The sequence below is a fragment of the Hyla sarda genome, chromosome 2 (genome assembly GCF_029499605.1).
Source record: "Hyla sarda isolate aHylSar1 chromosome 2, aHylSar1.hap1, whole genome shotgun sequence".
Lineage (NCBI taxonomy): Eukaryota > Metazoa > Chordata > Amphibia > Anura > Hylidae > Hyla > Hyla sarda.
This window is the reverse complement of record NC_079190.1, coordinates 201234180-201255225: the sequence shown is the minus strand read 5'-3', so window position 1 is coordinate 201255225 and position 21046 is coordinate 201234180. Positions and strand designations below refer to the sequence as shown.

Sequence of the window (21046 nt, the reverse complement as noted above, 5' to 3'; positions counted from 1 at the left end):
CCATTTTTCGTGGTGTACGGCCGTCACCCTCTTCCCCCCCTCCCTACTCCCTTGCCCTCTGGTTTGCCCGCTGTAGATGAAGTGACTCGTGATCTTTCCACCATATGGAAAGAGACCCAAGATTCTCTTTTACAGGCTTCATCTCGCATGAAAAAGTTTGCCGATAAGAAAAGAAGAGCTCCCCCCATTTTTGCTCCCGGAGACAAGGTATGGCTCTCCGCTAAATATGTCCGCTTTCGTGTCCCCAGTTACAAACTGGGTCCACGCTATCTTGGTCCTTTCAAAGTCTTGTGCCAAATTAATCCTGTCTCTTACAAACTTCTTCTTCCTCCTTCTCTCCGTATTCCTAATGCCTTTCATGTCTCTCTTCTTAAACCACTCATCATCAACCGTTTCTCTCCCAAATTAGTTTCTCCCACTCCTGTCTCCGGTTCTTCTGACGTCTTCTCAGTGAAAGAGATACTGGCCTCCAAGACGGTCAGAGGAAAAAGGTTCTTTTTGGTGGATTGGGAGGGCTGTGGACCTGAAGAGAGATCCTGGGAACCTGAGGACAACATCCTAGACAAAAGTCTGCTCCTCAGGTTCTCAGGCTCTAAGAAGAGGGGGAGACCCAAGGGGGGGGGTACTGTTACGCCGAGCGCTCCGGGTCCCCGCTCCTCCCCGGAGCGCTCGCTTCTCTCTCGCTACCGCAGCGCTCCGGGCAGCTCCACTGACCCGGTGCGCTGCGATACCGTCTCCAGCCGGGATGCGATTCGCGATGCGGGTAGCGCCCGCTCGCGATGCGCATCCCGGCTCCCGTACCTGACTCGCTCTCCGTCTGTCCTGTCCCGGCGCGCGCGGCCCCGCTCCCTAGGGCGCGCGCGCGCCGGGTCTCTGCGATTTAAAGGGCCACTGCGCCGCTGATTGGCGCAGTGGTTCCAATTAGTGTGTTCACCTGTGCACTCCCTATTTATACTTCACTTCCCCTTCACTCCCTCGCCGGATCTTGTTGCCATTGTGCCAGTGAAAGCGTTTCCTTGTGTGTTCCTAGCCTGTGTTCCAGACCTCCTGCCGTTGCCCCCGACTACGATCCTTGCTGCCTGCCCCGACCTTCTGCTACGTCCGACCTTGCTTCTGTCTACTCCCTTGTACCGCGCCTATCTTCAGCAGTCAGAGAGGTTGAGCCGTTGCTAGTGGATACGACCTGGTCACTACCGCCGCAGCAAGACCATCCCGCTTTGCGGCGGGCTCTGGTGAAAACCAGTAGTGACTTAGAACCGATCCACTAGCACGGTCCACGCCAATCCCTCTCTGGCACAGAGGATCCACTACCTGCCAGCCGGCATCGTGACAACAGGTGAGTGATCATCATCGGACAACACGGGGCACCTTAAAGGCTATGTGGCGGCAGCTGAAGCAGTCTGCACTGCTGGATAGCTGTTTATGCGATGGCCCTTCGTATGTTGATGCTGCCTTCTTATGTTGAAATTATTGTATGTCGGGGCCATCACAGGTCGGGAGATCACTGTATTATACTGTGTAAAGTAGTGGCCAGCGCATTGAGAAATGTAAGATTACGCACATAAATAGGGACAGTTCATGGAAAGATTATAAGTTTAATTGGAAAACACTGGGTAAACTGACAGGAAAAAGGATTAAGGAATTTAGTAATTAGTAAATTAACCTCTAGCAACCAGTATAAGGCAGCTGCTGCAACGGCAGAAGATCATGGGGTGCATCGAAAGGAGTATAGATTTACTGTACATGTTGAAAACAGTTCTACCACTACTTAGCCAAGGTATTAAGCCTGATAGTTGGATTACTAAGGAAGATCATGAAAACTAGGATTATTTAGTTAAGAAAAAAAGATGACTGAAGGTGATTCAATAACTATAAATACATATATGAAAGGGAAATTCATAGATCTCTCCAAATGTGGCATCCTCTACATCTAGAGAAAAGAAGGTATCTATACCAACATAGAAGGACATGCTTTACTGTAAGTTAGATGTGACTTTGGAACTCTCTGCAGAAGAAGTGGTCATGGCGAATTCACTAAGACTAGTTTCACACCGCCTCAAGCAGTGTACCAAGGAATCCACTTAACGTAAGTGAGATAGGTCCCGGCACATACACTAAACCGATTCATAGATGATCTATGCCTAACGGAGGCCAAATGTATGTCATATGACCTCTGTTTGGAATATATGAATCAGGTTCTACTGGATAAAGTTGCATAGACCTATGCACTACTCAATTAAACTAGTTGCAGAAAACACAAGTCCATATATGTCCTTTTACTATGGGACCCTATGTATGACGAATGCTACTAAGTGACATCCATCATAAGCATATGTAAGACATACACATCAGGGTTTTCCCTTGACGTCTTTCCTACAGACAAAGCATAGCACAGTGTAAAGAGAGTTTAAAAGAGTTCACATTCAAATACATTTTTGAAATGGGAAAATATATCAAGTTATAGTAACTTCATTCTGGACAAGGGTTGCTGATCCAGGGATTTGATCTGATTGCCGGATTAGAAATCAGAAATAAACTTTTCCACTAAAATGAGTAAAATAGCTTTTTTCAGCCCTACAAAATACTGTATGTTATTATGTATGTTACTATGTTCTTCCTTATCTAGGGAAAAATTATTTCATGATACAATAGCCCACAGAGCACCATATAAAGAGGCAGGGAATGGTCACAGCTTCATAAAATAAAGGGATACTATAGGGCTGGATTCAAACTTTTTGTAAATTAGTTGTGAAATTTAGTTTGACATATCATAGAAAAGCTATGTAAAACTGGCTGAAAAATATAGAAGGCAAAATCTGCCATGAAATCTGCTTGTGTTACCTGAAAATTAGTTTGTTAGTAACAATGCAATATATAAAAACAATGGTAACAATTAGTACAAACTCCATTTACTAGCAGCATAAAAAATCTGCAGGCATGCTTTAGATTTTTAGATCTGCAAGCATGCCCTATTTGATGTACTTTGCATCAGATTGTTACCACGGTTTTCAATCTTTCATGGCAGATTCTGGCATGTACATTTTTATACCGGTTTGGCTTTTTTTTTTTTTTTACAGTGTTTTGGAACCTAGTCTAAGCATCCATATAGCCTATTGTTCTGTTGTTTAGGTCATAAATGGAATTTAATAATTTTATATGCTTCTTCAACCACCACAATATAATGCACTATTTTCTTATACTACAGTGAAGCCTATTGCATCATTCTGACTGTTCTCCAGTTTGTACCAATATTTAATGTATGTTAAATAAAGTAACTGACTGTCCAGTTGAAGCAGACTTATTTTAATTTAGACAAGCAGAACTATTACAGTGACGTGAAGGTAAAATTATGGGGCACAGGACAGAACAGAAATATGGCAGTTCATTATATGTAGCCACTTACTGTAAGTTACAAATATCTTTAATGAGTTTTTCGTAATATAACTTTAACTTAGAGAATCTCTTTAAATAAGACTTATCATTTCTACTTAACAGTTGAAAAAATACAAAACCAATGGGAGGAAGTACAATGCCACCTTCAGAATAGAAGACAACAGCTGCAGGAAATGTTGAAGGATTCCACCCAGTGGCACGATGCTCGTCACGAGGCCGAGCAGATGCTGGAGAAGGCAAAAGGACATATTGAATCTTGGAAGGAGATATCATATACAGTTGAATCACTAAAGAAACAAAATTCAGATCTAAAGGTCTGTAATAAGGCTCTTTTATGTCTTTTAAGTTGTGCGTTTATAAACTCTGCATACATCTACTGATAACATCCATCTATTGATAAATAATGTTGGTTAAAAATGTAATTCACATGGTAAAATTCTTTAAAAAAAATTTGTGACTATAGTTTTTATACAGAATAAAAATAAGATATTTATGTAAGGTAAACACAGTGGTGTAGATGGGAGAAGGGGAAACGGGTGGGACATATGTTCCCTGAGCAGCTAGGATTTAGGCAGACGCAATGCTGGCCCAACTAAACAGTGTATTTTAGTCAGTCTATTGTTACTAGCAAAAAAATAAGCAAAAGTCCCCACACACTTAGAATCCAATGTCTAGAATGTTCTTTTTGGGAGTAGTAATTTGAGCGCCTACTCAAAGTCATAAAAAGTTATGTAATTCTAAATGACAACTTAGCCTAAATTCTGCGTGACATGCTCTCTTAAGATGCCATATGTCTATTGTAACTTTTACTCCTTCTTGCCGTTTTTCTACTTTCTTAAATCCAAAATGGACACCACCTGGGGTGTTCCCACAGTCTTATCTATTTCAAAGTAATTTGCACAGTTCACACTCCGATAGTTTAAAAACTTTTCAAAAGTATTTATATTTATCAGAAGATGAAAAAAGAAGATAACGTCTTTAAAAAAGAACAAAACAATCTCTTTCACTCTCCACCCTCACCCAGTGGAATGCTATCCATGCAATATGACATAACTTTATGAGATAGAACGTCCATTTAGGCATATGCAATTTGTGGTTTATTCTTTTTTTCTCCCTGCCATAAAAAAGCTATACTGGTGGTTCTGATGGATTTTAATAAAACATTAATATTTTTACCTTTCCGTTAGTTTAGTTAGGGATTCCAGTGTCTCATAAAGCAGTCCCTGTCCCACAACAACACAACCTGCTATCAGAGCACTCAAAAAAGTCACTTACAGAATAATCACTGGGTGTCCACACATAGAAAAAACACGTGTTTACATTTAGTGCCTTAGTTAGTAGTGTATTCACATCTGAGTTGTGCTCTCCACGTGGAAGTGACTTGTTGGAAAGGAGGTTTGGTTTCATGCAAAGGGGGCCTCTTTCTGCATCAATGTACTACAATTTTCATATGTGCCTCTACATCAGTGGAGGTTTACTTATCACTGGGGTGTGAAACAATGTTCTAAGTAAATTTCCCTCTTAGTGATAGGTAAACACAGTACATACAAAAACTCCTGTTGTTATGTAAAAATTGGTGATCTCATACCATACTATTTTTGAATATGTTGTTTTCAGAGATAAGTTAAAGGGAATTTGTCATCACTTTTATGCTTCTTTTATGCCACTTATCAGCCACCATGGTTGTCCCTTGGTAGCTTTTGCTTTCCCCACCAACCTAGATTTATGGAGGAAAAAAGGATATCCAACAACTTTGGTGTGTGTAAAAGTAATTTCGGCTTTATTGAAGGTCAACCTACAAAGGAGTTCAGGTAGACACGATAAAATCCTCTAACACGTTTCACGCCATCGACACTTAGTCATGACTAAGTGCTAATGGCGTGAAACACGTTAGAGAATTTTATTGTGTTTACCTGAACTCCTTTGTATGTTTACCTTCAATAAAGCCGAAACTACTTTTACACACCGAAGTTGCTGGATATCCTTTTTTCCTCTGTACTTGTATTGAAGTCGTGGGCGGTGCCAGTGGATACGAGCAGAGGTGTGATCTGAACGGGTGAGCTGTTATCCACTTTCATTGTATGAACCTAGATTTATGGATCTCTCTGTATATATTAACAGAGTAAGATCTATCAATGAATGCTAGTGGGGCAGGTATAACCCAACAGGGACCACCCGATAACTTGTGGTTCAGGTAGCATGAAAGTTATAACAGGTTCTCCTTACAAAAGGGCACGTGTGCATACACAGAGGATGGGGCAATTTTGCTGTGAAAAGAGGGATATTGCCCAACCCTCTTCCACATGGATATGGGAAAGTATGAAGATGTATTCCATCAATGCTAAATTTCCCTTCCCTTCCCGTCAAAGAAATGCACAGCTGGAGTGCTTTAATAGAATTAGTATGATTAGGTATTGGCCAGGAAGTTGCAGTGTCATACAATGAATTATGCGGACAATCCTTTGTGTAAGTAACTTCAGGATTATTTTTGTCTTTGAAAATAGGACACACAGCTTAAATTCTGTGCGCTGTTTATTTTCTGTGTTTTCTCCTAAGCTCTATAAATTAATAGGGATGACACATTTAATTTTAAAATAAAAATAAATAAATAAATGAACAGCGGCATCTCTTTAGCTGAAGATTCTGCTTTGCTTGTTCTTATGTCTGCATGTTATTCCATTTGGGCAATTTACTGATGATGAGCCTCTGCAGTGCTTACATGGAATATTTTTTAATTATGACCCTAATTACCATAATTTGTCCTCCTTAAACCTGTTACTGTAAGTTAATCTCCATTGGGAAAGGAAAAGACATTAGAATAAATGCACTCTACGAGGCGAGTGATACATTTACTCCAGTATCAAGCAATTAAAAAATAAGTCACATAATATTCCACAGGTAATATGTCAGCCATTAGATGTCGTCCGTAAAGGAAATGCATCCATTAGATGTGTTTATAGATTCCTAGGCAGCACCAAACCTTGCAAAGACATCAAAGCAGGGTTGTTTTCTTATGGTGCATGTTTTCACATATTGGTTCAATACTTCTTCTTCCAGCTTTTGAACATTTATAAATATGAAATATATTAGGTATTTTGCTTTTTAACAAATGGTAAAAAATATAATTGTGGGGTCTGAGAGCAAATTGAATAATAATGTTGTCACTATTTTTATTAGTAGTAGGGACACTAGTAAGGCTATGTTCATATATCTGTTTCAGCTCTGTTCTGAGTGCTTTGTTGCAGAATCTGTTTAACCCCTTAAGGACATATAGCGTATCCATACGCCCCCGTTTCCAAGTCCTTAAGGACCGAGGGCGTATGGATACGCCCTGAGCATTTCCGGCCCCCGCCGCTAGCCGGAGGCGAGCCGGGGCCGGATGCCTGCTGAAATTGTTCAGCAGGCATCCTGTCATATCGCCCAGGGGGGTCATTATGACCCCCCATGTCGGCGATTGCCGCAGATCGCTGGACAATTCAGTCCAGCGATCTGCGGCAGATTCCGGGTCAATCGGGTCTCCAGTGACCCGATGACCCGGAATTACTGGCTGATCGGGGCCGTCAGAGATGGCCCCGAACAGCCAGAGCCAGCAGGGGTGAGGTGGCACTGGTGCCACCTCACGATCGCCCTGATTCGTCGGCCGGATTCCCGGCCAACCAATCAGGGCGCCTGCTGCGGGTGTCACTCCCGCAACCCACTCCGCCCCTCTTCCGGAAGACGTGAGCGGGTGCGGGACGTGCACCCCTGGTGCCGGGGACCCCGATCCCCGGCGCCCCTGTTGGGATCGGGGCCCCAGGAGCGACGGTGGCGGCGAGGGACTGACCTGTGCGGCGGCATCGTGGAGCAGCAGCAGGAGGTGAGTGACAGCCTCCTGCTCTTGCTTAGCAACAGCTCCCAGCATGCAAAAAGGGCATGCTGGGAGCTGTAGTTATGCAACAGCAGGAGGCAGACCACCACAACTCCCAGCATGCCCTTATGGGCATGCTGGGACTTGTAGTTTTGCAACAGCTGGAGGCACATTCTTTCCATGGAAAAGTGTACCTTCAGCTGTTGTATAACTACAACTCCCAGCTTGCACAATCAGCTAAAGTCCATGCTGGGAGTTGTAGTGGTGCATCTGGTGGTTGCATAACTACAACTCCCAGCATGCCCGTTGGCTGTTTGTGACTGCTGAGAGTTGTAGTTTTGCAACAGCTGAAGGCACACTGAGTTAAGTAGCAAACCAGTGTGTCTCCAGCTGTTGCATAACTACAATCCCCAGCATCCCCAGCAAATGTAGTATGCCTCCGGCTGTTGCATAACTACAAGACCCAGCATGCCCTTCCACTGTCTGTACATGCTGGGGGTTGTAGCTTTTGAAACAGCTGAAGGCACACTGGTTGCAAAACACTGAGTTTGTTACCAAACTCGGTGTTTCACAACCTGTGTGTCTACAGCTGTTGCAAAACTACAACTCCCAGCATGCACTGATAGACCCTACATGCTGGGAGTTGTAGTTTTGCAACAGCTGGAGGTATTTCCCCCCCCCCCCCCCAATGTGAACGTACAGGGTACACTCACATGGGCGGAGGATTACAGTAAGTATCCGGCTGCAAGTTTGAGTTGCGGCAAATTTTCTGCTGCAGCTCAAACTGCCAGCGAGAAACTACTGTGAACCCCCACCCGTGCGACTGTACCCTAAAAACACTACACTAACACAAAATAAAAAGTAAAAAACACTACATATACACATACCCCTACACAGCCCCCCTTCCCAATAAAAATGAAAAACGTCTGGTACGCCACTGTTTCCAGAACGGAGCCTCCAGCTGTTGCAAAACAACTACTCCCAGTATTGCCAGATAGCCACTGACTGTCTAGGCATGCTGGGAGTTTTACAACAGCTGGAGGCACCCTGTTTGGGAATCACTGGCGTAGAATACCCCTATGTCCACCCCTATGCAAGTCCCTAATTTAGGCCTCAAATGCACATGGCGCTCTCACTTTGGAGCCCTGTCGTATTTCATGGCAACAGTTTAGGGTCACATATGGGGTATCGCCGTACTCGGGAGAAATTGGGCTTCAAATTTTGGGGGGATTTTCTGCTATTACCCTTTTTAAAAATGTAAAATTTTGGGGAAAACAAGCATTTTAGGTAAAAAAATTTTTTTTTTTTTTACATATACAAAAGTCATGAAACACCTGTGGGGTATAAAGGTTCACTTAACCCCTTGTTACCTTCCCCGAGGGGTCTAGTTTCCAAAATGGTATGCCATGTGTTTTTTTTTTTGCTGTCCTGGCACCATAGGGGTTTCCGAAATGCGGCATGCCCCCAGAGCAAAATTTGCTTTCAAAAAGCCAAATGTGACTCCTTCTCTTCTGAGACCTGTAGTTTGCCAGCAGAGCACTTTTCACCCCCATATGGGGTGTTTTCTGAATCGGGAGAAATTGTGCTTCAAATTTTGGGGGGTGTTTTCTGCTATTACCCTTTTTAAAAATGTAAAAATTTTGGGAAACCAAGCATTTTAGGTAAAAAAAAAAAAAATTCACATATGCAAAAGTCGTGAAACACCTGTAGGGTATTAAGGTTCACATTACCCCTTGTTACGTTCCCCGAGGGGTCTAGTTTCCAAAATGGTATGCCATGTGATTTTTTTTTGCTGTTCTGGCACCATAGGGGCTTACTAAATGCGGCATGCCCCCAGAGCAAAATTTGCTTTCAAAAAGCCAAATGTGACTCCTTCTCTTCTGAGACCTGTAGTGCGCCAGCAGAGCAATTTTCACCCCCATATGGGGTGTTTTCTGAATCGGGAGAAATTGGGTTTCAAATTTTGGGGGGTATTTTCTGCTATTACCCTTTTTAAAAATTTAAAATTTTTGGGAAACCAAGCATTTTAGGTAAAAATTTTTTTTTTTTTTTACATATGCAAAAGTCGTGAAACACCTGTAGGGTATTAAGGTTCACTTTACCCCTTGTTATGTTCCCCGAGGGGTCTAGTTTCCAAAATGGTATGCCATGTTTTTTTTTTGCTGTCCTGGCACCATAGGGGCTTCCTAAAGGTGACATGCCCCCCAAAAACCATTTGTCGCTCCTTCCCTTCTGAGCCCTCTACTGCGCCCACTGAACAATTAACATAGACATATGAGGTATGTGCTTACTCGAGAGAAATTGGGTTTCAATTATAAGTAAACATTTTCTCCTTTTTATCCCTTGCAAAAATTCAAAAATTGGGTCTACAAGAACATGCGAATGTAAAAAATGAAGATTTTGAATTTTTTCCTTCACTTTGCTGCTATTCCTGTGAAACACCTAAAGGGTTAATACACTTACTGAATATCATTTTGAATACTTTGGGGGTGTAGTTTTTATAATGGGGTCTTTTATGGGGTATTTCTAATATGAAGACCCTTCAAATCCACTTCAAACCTGAACTGGCCCATGAAAAATAGCGAGTTTGAAAATTTTGTGAAAAATTGTAAAATTGCTGCTGAACTTTGAAGCCCTCTGGTGTCTTCCAAAAGTTAAAACTCATAAATTTTATGATGCAAACATAAAGTAGACATATTGTATATGTGAACCCAAAAAAAATTTATTTTGAATATCCATTTTCCTTACAAGCAGAGAGCTTCAAAGTTAGAAAAATGCAAAATTTTCATTTTTTTCATCAAATTTGGGGATTTTTCACCAAGAAAGGATGCAAGTTACCATTAAATTTTATCACTAAGTTAAAGTAGAATATGTCACGAAAAAACAATCTCGGAATCAGAATGATAACTAAAAGCATTCCAGAGTTATTAATGTTTAAAGTGACAGTGGTCAGAATTGCAAAAAATGCTCTGGTCCTTAAGGTGAAAAAGGGCTCGGTCCTTAAGGGGTTAAATAGCGGGATTCAATATTCTATTTATATGAGGTTTGTCTAAGGAACTTTAAATATTCCTTATGTTTCCAGAAAACGTAACCACTGCCATACTGAAGCATTTTATCTTTTACAATGTCAAGTGTAATATAACTTTTAGCAAGTTGCTTGTTTGTACAAGCATATGGCATATCAAAAGTTTTTTTCTCAGGTACCATTTAATTTTTATGGTATAAATTACAGGTACTTACAATCTTTTTAGTAATGTTCATTAACTTGTGTGTGTGTGGGGGGGGGGGGGGGGAGTTACATGTCTGCCATTGTCTTTTGTGATTATTTTCATACAGTTTTCATTGCGGTATGAAAAACATGACAACTTTATCCTATAATCATCAGGATTACCACTTCATGTATGTCAAGCTGTGTTTCCCTCCAGTACCGCAGGGAAACTGATTGTAGAAATGATCCCGTCCAATTTATCTGGCGTCTCAAGTTGAATGCCGGATGGTGGAATATGTCCGGCTTGCACAATCAATGATGCCAACAACTGATGTCAACTTATGCACTTCTGTCAACAGTTACGGCATTAGTTGTGGCAAGTTTTAGGCTGGATTCGCTAAGCTGGATGTCGGACATTTATGAACCCAGTCTGGGGCTGGTTTTCATGGCCAAAAATGTGCAGAAAAGGCAGACGATCCATCTATTTACACGATCTAGCGGCCGCTAGGACCGATCAAAAATGCGCTGTCTCATAACAGCAATACATTTGCGCGTGGACAAGTCTATTCTTTCTGTGGATGCCAGAATCGGGATTTACATGGCAGAAACATCTGCCATGGAAATTCTGTTGGTTGCACAGTGCAGCAGAATCCAATTGAAATCAAAAGAAAAATAAACGGAAAATGTGTTAATACATTTATAGTGCCTCCATTAGTTGCTAAACTACAACCCCCATCTCATGATGGGAGTTGTAATTTAGCAACAGCAAGCCTCCAGTTTAGCAACAGCTGGAGGCACCCTGTTCCTAAATTACAACTTCCATCTTGGGAGTTGTAGTTTAGCAACAGCTGGAGGCACCCTGTTCCTAAACTAAAACTCCCATCATGGGAGTTGTAGTTTAGCAACAACCAGGGAAGCCCGCTTATCTCCCACCTGCCTGTGCCGCATGACTACAGCTCCCAGCATGTCCTCACTGTAAAGGCATGCTGGGAGTTGTAGTTGTGAGGTGTGGGCTGGTGGGAAATGTGCGGGCGGGTGACAGGGAAGCTTGTCACCCAGTCGCACATCTTTCACCCATCTGTACTGCATGATTACAACACCCAGCATGCCCTTACAGCAATGACATGCTGGGAGTTGTAGTTGTGTGGTGCGTGGGCGGCGGGTGGTATACTGGGGGGGGCCGTGGTGGTGTGGCATACTGCTGGTGGTGTGTGTATGTGAGGGGGGCAGTGGGTGATAGATGCGGGCGGGCAGTAGAGAGCGGAGCTGGCCGGGTGGGAACCATGAATGTAATACTTTGGCATTGTCATTTTATATTCCCGCCTGGAGCAGTGATTAGCCGAGCCAATCACAGCTTCAGGAGGGAAAAATTAAACCACCGTGCCGTAGTTTCAAATTCATGGTAGCCGGCCGGGGAGCAGAGTGCTTGTTACCTGCGCTGCATGACTACAAATCCCAGCATGCCTCCCCATATACTACCCACAGCCCACATATACCACCCACTGCCTGGCTGCATTTAATACCCACCAGCTGGCTACTGCAAGACTACAACTCCCAACATGTCCTCACTATAAGGGCATGCTGGGAGTTGTAGTCTTACAACAGTGGGTAGCGGGTGGTTTATGCGGGCAGCCAGTAATAGATTAAGGGCAGCATGTGATGGATGCCAGTGGGCAGCGGTTGTTAGATGTGGGCAGGACTTTACATTTCTTTTTCTAAGCCATATTTTTTCTATGTAGATTTGCGAATTTTTGGCCATTTGCCACTTTTTGTGTGACTTTTTAACAAAAGTCGCAGTTAGCAAGTCACTGCCTACAGCTAAGTAAAAAACAGATCTTGTGCAAAACAGCTGGATAGTGAGAAATCGCACAGCCTGGCGTACCACTTAAAGTACAAATATACACCCCAAATCCTGTGTAAATCCCTTGATAAATTCACCCCAGTAAGTTTCAAAACACTTTATAGGTTGTAAAGAACCGGAAATTGTCATTTGTTGTGTTTGCAGCATATTTACTGAAATCTAAAGCTATTTCAATCAAACTTTTAACAACATTTTAACTTTTTAAATATTTTAACAGGTCATATTACATTTTAACATAGGACCCCTTATTTAACCCCTTAAGGACTCAGCCCATTTTGGCCTTAAGGACCTTAATTTTTACGTTTTCATTTTTTCCTCCTCGCCTTATAAAAATCATAACTCTTTTATATTTTCATCCACAGACTAGTATGAGGGCTTTTGTTTTGCGCAACCAGTTGTCCTTTGTAATGACATAACTCATTATATCATAAAATGTATGGCACAACCAAAAAACACTATTTTTGTGCGGAAATTAAAAAGAAAAACGCTAATTTTGGAAGGTTTCGTTTTCGCGCCGTACAATTTATGGTAAAAAAGACATGTGTTCTTTATTCTGAGGGTCAATATGATTAAAATGATACCCATTATTACATACTTTTCTATTATTGTTGGGCTTAAAAAAAATCACAAACTTTTTAACCAAATTAGTACGTTTATAATCCCTTTATTTTGATGACCTCTAACTTTTTTATTTTTCCTTATAAGCGGCGGTATGGGGGCTCATTTTTTGCGCCATGATCTTTACTTTTTTTTGATACCACATTTGCATATAAAAAACTTTTAATACATTTTTTATCATTTTTTTTTATAAAATGTATTAAAAAAGTAGCAATTTTGGACTTTTTTCTTTTTTCATTCACGCCGTTCACCGTACGGGATCATTAACATTTTATTTTAATATTTCGGACATTTACGCACGCGGCAATACCAAATATGTCTATAAAATTTATTTTTTACGCTTTTTGGGGGTAAAATAGGAAAAGGGGGAGGGGATTTTTCACTTTTTTTTTACTTTTACATTTTTTTACACTTGAATAGTCCCCATAGGGGACTATTCATAACAATACCATGATTGCTAATAATGATCTGTTCTATGTATAGGACATAGAACAGATCAGTGTTATCGGCGATCTTCTGCTCTGGTCTGCTTGATCTCAGACCAGAGCAGGAGACGCAGGGAGCCGGAAGGAGAAAGGTGAGGGGACCTCCGTGCGGCGTTCTGAATGATCGGATCCCTGCAGCAGCAGCGCGGGCGATCCGATCATTTATTCAAATCGCGCACTGCCGCAGATGCCGGGATCTGTATTGATCCCGGCACCTGAGGGGTTAATGGCGGACGCCCGCGAGATCGCGGGCGTCGGCCATTGCCGGAGGGTCCCTGGCTGCGATCAGTAGCCGGGATCAGCCGCGCATGACACGGGCATCGCTCCGATGCCCGCGGTTATGCACAGGACGTAAATGTACGTCCTGGTGCGTTAAGTACCACCGCACCAGGAGGTACATTTACGTCCTGTGTCCTTAAGGGGTTAATAGCAGCTTCACAGATCTTGCATCTATTGAACTTGTGAGTTTTTGGACAGCTTCTGCTTTGTTTGCAAGATGTCAGAATAGCCTCCCAGAGCTGCTGTTCGGATGCAAACTGCCTCCACCCTCATAGATCTTTTGATTGAGGATGATCCAAATGTTCTCAATAGGATTGAGGTCAGGGGAGGATGGAGGCTATACCACGACTTTCTCTCCGTTTATCCCCAGAGGTATTTTTTGCAGCATAACATGGTGTATTATCATGCATGAAGATGATTTTATTACGGAAGGCATAGTACTTTCTTCTGTACCAGAGAAGAAAGTGGTCAGTCAGAAACTCTGCATACTTTGCAGAGGTCATCTTTACACCTTTGGGGACCTTAAAGGAGCCGACCAGCTCACTTCCTATGATTCCGGACAAAAACATGACTCCACTAATGCCTTGCTGACATTGCAGCCTTGTTGGAACAGGGTGAAAGTCCCCCAACCATCCACTACGGCACGGCACTCATCAGTGAACAGGACTTTTTGAAAATTAGTCTTCATTTATTTTTCTGCCCAATGCAGCCGTTTTTGCTTCTGAGCATTGGTTAGTGGTGGCCAAATAGAAGGTTTATGCACAGTTTCAAGACTCTGGAGGACTCTACACCTTGATGTCCATGGACTTTAGAAGCATCATCTTGAATTTGTCACAGCAACCAATTACACCTCAGCTAACGAGCTCTGGTAAAGGGACACCTGAGCTGTGATTTGTTGCTGTTAGAAAATCACTCTATTTTTTCTCTCACACAGTTTGATAAATCTGGGCCTGTAAGGCTGAATCCACACATGTCTGGCATCCGGCATAAGTGAAATCAGCCTAGATTTCTACACAACTAATGCCACAACTGATAACAAGTTGTCATCAGTTGTATGGCATCTGGCGTCCATTTAGATGGTGGAGTGTCTGGTGCCCTCCGGCATGTCCAACCATCTAGCATCAAAATTGAGACGCTGGATGATTGTGATCTGTTCTAGCATCAGTTTCCCTCCGGTGCACAACTGATATATGTGAACCCAGCCTTACAAGGTTAACTACCCCACATACAATTTCTGGTTCATTCGTACAATCATTCATCAGCTACTCATCCCCTATTACAAAACGTTTCTTTAGCAGGTCAGAATGAAGTGATCAGCCAACGAATGAGCTTTTTCTTGTTCATAATCTGATCATTGGTCCCATTACACAGGGTGCTATCAGTCTGGTCAATATTAGTTCTGTGTTATTGGGCCCTAAGTGCTTTCAGAATGGGATATTGAATATAACTAAAGGTACAAAAAAAATTACTAAAATAAAATACCAAGTGACAAATTCCATTAAAAAAAAGGTGCATAAATGAGGTGTAATTTATCAGCAACGAGGATGCATTTCACAAATGACTAAAATGATTGTCTCCTCTCTCATAATGAAGTGGGAATCCAACTGTGATCTAATGAATAATTTGGACATGATAAAGTCTCTTGTCGTTCTAACCAATATTTTATATATGAATTTGTGTGCAATGTGTGTACATTATTTAATGCCTGATTAACAATTGCTTTATCACCTTCAGGCAATGTTTCACGTTGGAAAACAATAAGCTATAAACATGTATGCAGTTTCCATGGCCAACCAGCAGATGGCAGGGATTACATTAGATTTTTCACACAAGCCAAAGCAGTAATAAATTGAATGCGCTAGTATATACTGCTGTCATGCATTTCAACAATAGCTGCAATCAGTATACAAAATTATGAATAATATACAAAATAAGCAATCTTTCTTGTTTTATTACATACCTTCTAAAACAACATTTCAGAATAGTTTTTTTTTTCAGCATCTCAGCACAGACTTTGCTTCATAACCTTCAAGGTAATGCAATTTGCTTGAAAGAAAGCATCCAGCTGTTTTTATTAATGCTTATTAAAGCCTGGTAGGACATGAATATTTCTATTCTACCTTTTCATCACATCTAATAACTGGACCTTACATATTTCCTTATGTAGCAATTTTCCAAGGAACTTCGGCAGTGGCAGATAAATGTGGATGTAGCAAATGATTTGGCCTTGAAGCTTTTACGGGATTACTCCTCTGATGACACCAGGAAGGTGGAGCTGATGAAAGACAATATTAACATGACCTGGACGAAAATAAACAAAAGGTATGGGGCCTCTTCTATTTCATCGCTATCTGCTGTGACATTAGTATCTGAGAGACAGTAGAAAAGCCAACCAAAATCTGACATATATTGTCAATGTGTCACTTACTCAATACCTTCATTCCTCCCTCCTCTTATTTACAAAACTGATAATACAACACCTGAACATGACTTCTGGTTTACAGTAAAAAATAACATATTAAAGGGCTTGTTCCCTTATTACATTTTGTCTCCAGCTTTTGCAAAACTACGACTCCCAGTATGCCTGGACACCCGAAGGATAGGGAACTAAAACAAAAGACAGACAGCGCTCCATAGTGAGATATCGTTATTGCACAAAGGATAACTCAGGTGGATATCGCGCATACCGCAATGGGTTACACTCCACCAAGTGCAACAATGGATCAAGGTGTGGACAGGATACAGGGGCGCTCGACAACCAGGTAGTAAGACAAAAATGTTTATTCACCCATAATGCAACGAGTTTCACAGCACAGGCCTGATGAAGTAGCTGTACTACCTTGTTGTCGAGCGCCCTTGTATCCCGTCCACACCTTGGAGTTCTACTGTTTGCTATACCCGAAGGATAGGGAATAAGTATCTGATCAGGGGTGGGGGCTGACAGCTGCAACCTCCCTGTGATCTTCTGTGCTCCTCTCCTCATGCACAGACCCCTCCATGCATCTCTATGGGAGAGCCAGAGATACCTGTAGACGTGTATCTCCGGCTCTCCCATAAAGATGCATGGAGGGGGCATGTCGACCCATTTAGGACATCTCTCTGGAGTCATATATTTGAAAGACAAAATGGGGAGATTTATCACTTGTTCATTTGTAGTTCACTTTATTAAGTCATTTTTGTTGGAGGCTTTTTTGGTGGACACGTGCATAATTTTTCATATGAGGGAATAATGCGCCAAAAATCCACCAAAACTAACAAAGTGACTTCACAACGCCATGTCTCTCTTGTAAAGCTGGTTTCTAGAGCAGCACTGAGGGTGGTCTATGTTTGCAGGGGTTTTAACCATTCTGTTGGGATTTAGTGTATTTTCAAAAAAATTACAAATGATGAATTACCACTGCATGTAAAGTGGTGTATATAAACAAGTCTTCAAAAATCACTTCTATTTTAAGTAATAAAAAGCAAAAAAGATGCAAATTAGACCAATGACAAGTAAAAAAAAAAGTCATAAATCTCACCAAAGTATTTACATATTTATTACTGTTTTGTTTACAATATGGTTTCTCACTGTTTTATACAAAGTGCAGCCAAGCTTTAATCTTAATTGTAAAGTTCCTTTATGACAAAGTTTTTAGTTCTATGTTGGGCTGTCCCTTAGCAAATGGTCAAAGAAGGATGCAGATGTACAGCCTGATGTGTTCCGGACAGGCCTATTGAGTTTAATGGGCTGAAAGTAGTCAAATAGTGAATATGTTCTGTCCACTTCTTTAACATATGTATATTCTGTGTGGGACTCAAAGAAAGTCCTTTCAAAGATGGAAAATATGTCAAGAAATGGACCAAATGTAGTCACTGTTACTGTATGTTTGACCAATTGGCCTTCTAGGAACACAACAGTCTGTACATCGGAATCCTGTTTTGATAATTTGCAGATAGACAGCGTGAACCTGTAAATGTTGTGTGAATACAGCCCAGTCTTATAAGAGTAGAATGTTCTGAATACTTGGAATTATCTTTTTTTTGTAAACAGAGCAGAGGTAGAAGTTTCCTGCCCCAGCCATCTTACTTACAGTAGTACATAGTACAGTAAGGAGAAGGAGGGGGAGGGTGGCCATAGCTGATTTCCTGAGACAGATGTTGAGACATATGATATTGAGACAGATGTAAATTTTACTTTTAATTGTAAGATAAAACAAAGTAGGTTCAAAGGAAAAGAGAAGCTTAAATACTATTTGTTTGTTTATTTATTTATTTGTGCATTTTCGGTGTTTAGTGTTCTCTTAATGTCAGAACTTTATTATTATTTACTATAAAAAATATAGCAAGCCAGATAGCTGTAAAACAGAAAACCATTAGTATATATATAAAATAACTTTTCCTGAACTAGACAAGAAAATATTTGAGGTTAGTCTTTTTTAACTGAAAGCCACGCTGTGCATTTTGTTCCTAGGTTACAAAACAAAATAGCAACAACCCTTTTCTTTTTGACACATACTGACACCCAATTTCCAAATGGGAGATATTTAAAGACGTGAAAACTACTTTCTGTTGTTGTCAAATTGGTGAAATTTATGACAGCTCCAATTCAAACTTTATTTTTTAAAGAATACAATATTTTTGCAATGGTTTACAATGAGAAATGCAATGTGCAAGTGTTCACAATCCATTAGGGAATTTTATATTTTTATAGCCTTTATGTCATCCTGTTAAACTCAGGTAGGTTTTAACCACGTACTGCAGTAAACCAGATAAAGGGCACATTTTAAACAAGCTATTGCCTAATATCATTTTCTAATGAATTTCACAAAAATGTCAAAGTGAAATTGTCCTGTTTGCCCTTTTATGAATGATTCTGCACTGACTTCATTAAATACGAACTCTGGATATTAATATGGTCCAAGATTTGGAGACATTTGAAAACCTCTGCACTTTTTCTACTTAAGGAACAACATTTAAAATTCTGTCGCACTGTGGAATTCAGCAAAGTGCAAGGAAATAAAATTCATGGCTAACAATTTCCATAAAAAAACACTTAGCAGTTTGTTGCTCTAGAGGCGCATGAGCAATGTTAACATTTAATGCTTTCTTAATTTTTTTCCCACATATTTCAAATAAAGAGTGTCTACCCAAGTGAATGTTCTGTTAGGAAAAAGCAGCTAATAGCTCATCCTGCAATGACAGGGCTATGGATAATGTACACAATATTTACATACTCTTAAAGAAAGTGAAATATGTTTTATATTAAAGGAGATTTTGTAGCTCTCAAATAATAAAGAAAAACTGTCTATATACAGTGATCTCTCAACATACGATGGTAATTCATTCCAAAGGAACCATTGTTACTTGAATCCATCTTATGTTGAGGGATCTGTGCAATAATAATATATCAAGTTATCCTCAATTGTCCCCGCCGCTCCGGACTTTCACCGCTGCTCTGAATCATCGCTCTCCGTCACCGCCATCACATCCCTGGGGTGTCCCCACCGCTCCGGACTGTCACCGCTGCCCTGGACCGTCGCTCTCCATCGCTGGCATCACATTGCTATGCACGCTGCTCCTAATGGATGACGGGAAGGCGTGCACGATGACGTAATGACGACGAAGAGAACGACAACCATGCAGCGGAGCCCGAAAAGGATGGTCTGGAATGTTGGGGACAGGTGAGTGACACTCACCGGACCACACAGGGAACATTAAATAGCTATCCGGCAGCAGCTGAAGCAGTCTGCGCTGCCGGATAGCCGTTTATGCGAAGGCCATCGTCTGTTGAAATTATCGTATGTCAGGGCCCTCGCAGGTCGGGGGATCACTGTATATATATATAATATATATATATATATATATATATATATATATATATATATAGTTCTCTACATGTATATCAATGATCTATCTGGGACATAATTGTCAGGGGTGCAGAGTTTGAAGTTGCATCTGGGCCCTACAGTTTTAGGGATTACTCTGTCATGTGAGTATTTTGATATGACAATTCTGTATTCCTATACTTTAAAATCACTGTATGCGATATCCTTGTGTTATGACAAAGTGTTTATTATTCCTGCAAGTATGAAGGAAGACAATCGCACTCACCAGGTATGTGTGTACTTTATTACCAGGTAATCATTGTACTTTATTGTTCATCCATAGCAAACAGACAGACGGAGCAGGGCATGCAGGGTGAAGACAGGTGAGGGAGGTATTCACGGGCTACGGAACCATGTAGCGCTACTTGCGCTTCATCAGGCCCCTCAGGGGCCTGATAAAGCGCAAGTAGCACAACACGGCTCTGCTACAGAACTGTGTCACGCTACTTGCACTTCACCAGGCCCCTTAAGGGCCTGATAGAGTGCAAGTAGCGCGACACGGTTCCGTAGTCCGTGAATACCCCCATCACCTGTCTTCTCCCTGCATGCCCTTCCCTGTCTGTCCATTTGCTATGGATGAACATCAAAGTACTCAGATGAAGCATCATACCTGGTGAGTGCGCTTGTCTTACTTAATACTTAAAGTATTGATTCGTTTGTACCTTTCTACCTAGCTAGCACCACCGGAGTTGCTAATATATGTAGCGGCTGCTGCCTCTCTATCCATATAGAGTTTTCCCTAGTTGCGGCATTAGGATTGGATTGCTGTGCCAGGTGCCTTTCTTTCTAATTGAACTGTTTGTTTATTTCTGTTCTGTGACATCATTGTGAGGGTTGCTCTTTAGCTGTAATATCACTATGTTTATTATTAATTTCCTATATTCGACAGCGCTGTGCATAACTTTTTTATACCATGACATCACTTTCCTTCCGATTTTACATGAATCTTGATCTTACTGATTGTTATTTCCTTTTCATCTATCACTTTTTGCACCATCCCTATATAAGGACACCTTGTGACATCAATATAAATATTATCTCTGCACTATGACAAGAGCAATTTTGATCATGAAAAGTTTTCTTCCTCCAATACATATCATTTCCATCCTATAAATAATAAGACATTAACAATGTTTGGCATTTAAATGCTGGTAAAAATAAAGTTCAGTTTAGATGTATGATGATTTACTTATAGTAAATGCTATATAGTATGGAGTATATTAAGTAAATAATATATAGTATGGAGACTGTTATTTATAATATGTGTAGGTCCACCTTCTAAGCTGTATGCTGGTGGACACACATGCTCAGTCACTCTCCCCACAGCCACAGGGTATTGCATAGGGATCCTCTGTTTATAATATATTACATTGTATTTTATGGTTTCTAATGAAAAGCATCTAGCCAGTGCCTGGATGCATATCTGGAGTGTAATAACCTTAAATATTATGAATACTAGATTTATAGGGACAGAACATTGGTCCATGGATT

General features: G+C 41.1%; 1 protein-coding gene across 3 annotated transcripts in view; it reads left to right on the top strand.

Moving 5' to 3' along the window:
* Positions 1–21046, top strand: part of DMD (dystrophin) — a 2642350-nt gene that overhangs the window by 1847737 nt on the left and 773567 nt on the right. For all 3 annotated transcript variants that reach the window (XM_056556147.1, XM_056556148.1, XM_056556149.1), the window contains 2 exons: positions 3496–3707; positions 15859–16013. In XM_056556147.1, the coding sequence (XP_056412122.1) occupies positions 3496–3707; positions 15859–16013 (367 nt within the window). The remainder of the gene's footprint in view (positions 1–3495; positions 3708–15858; positions 16014–21046) is intronic.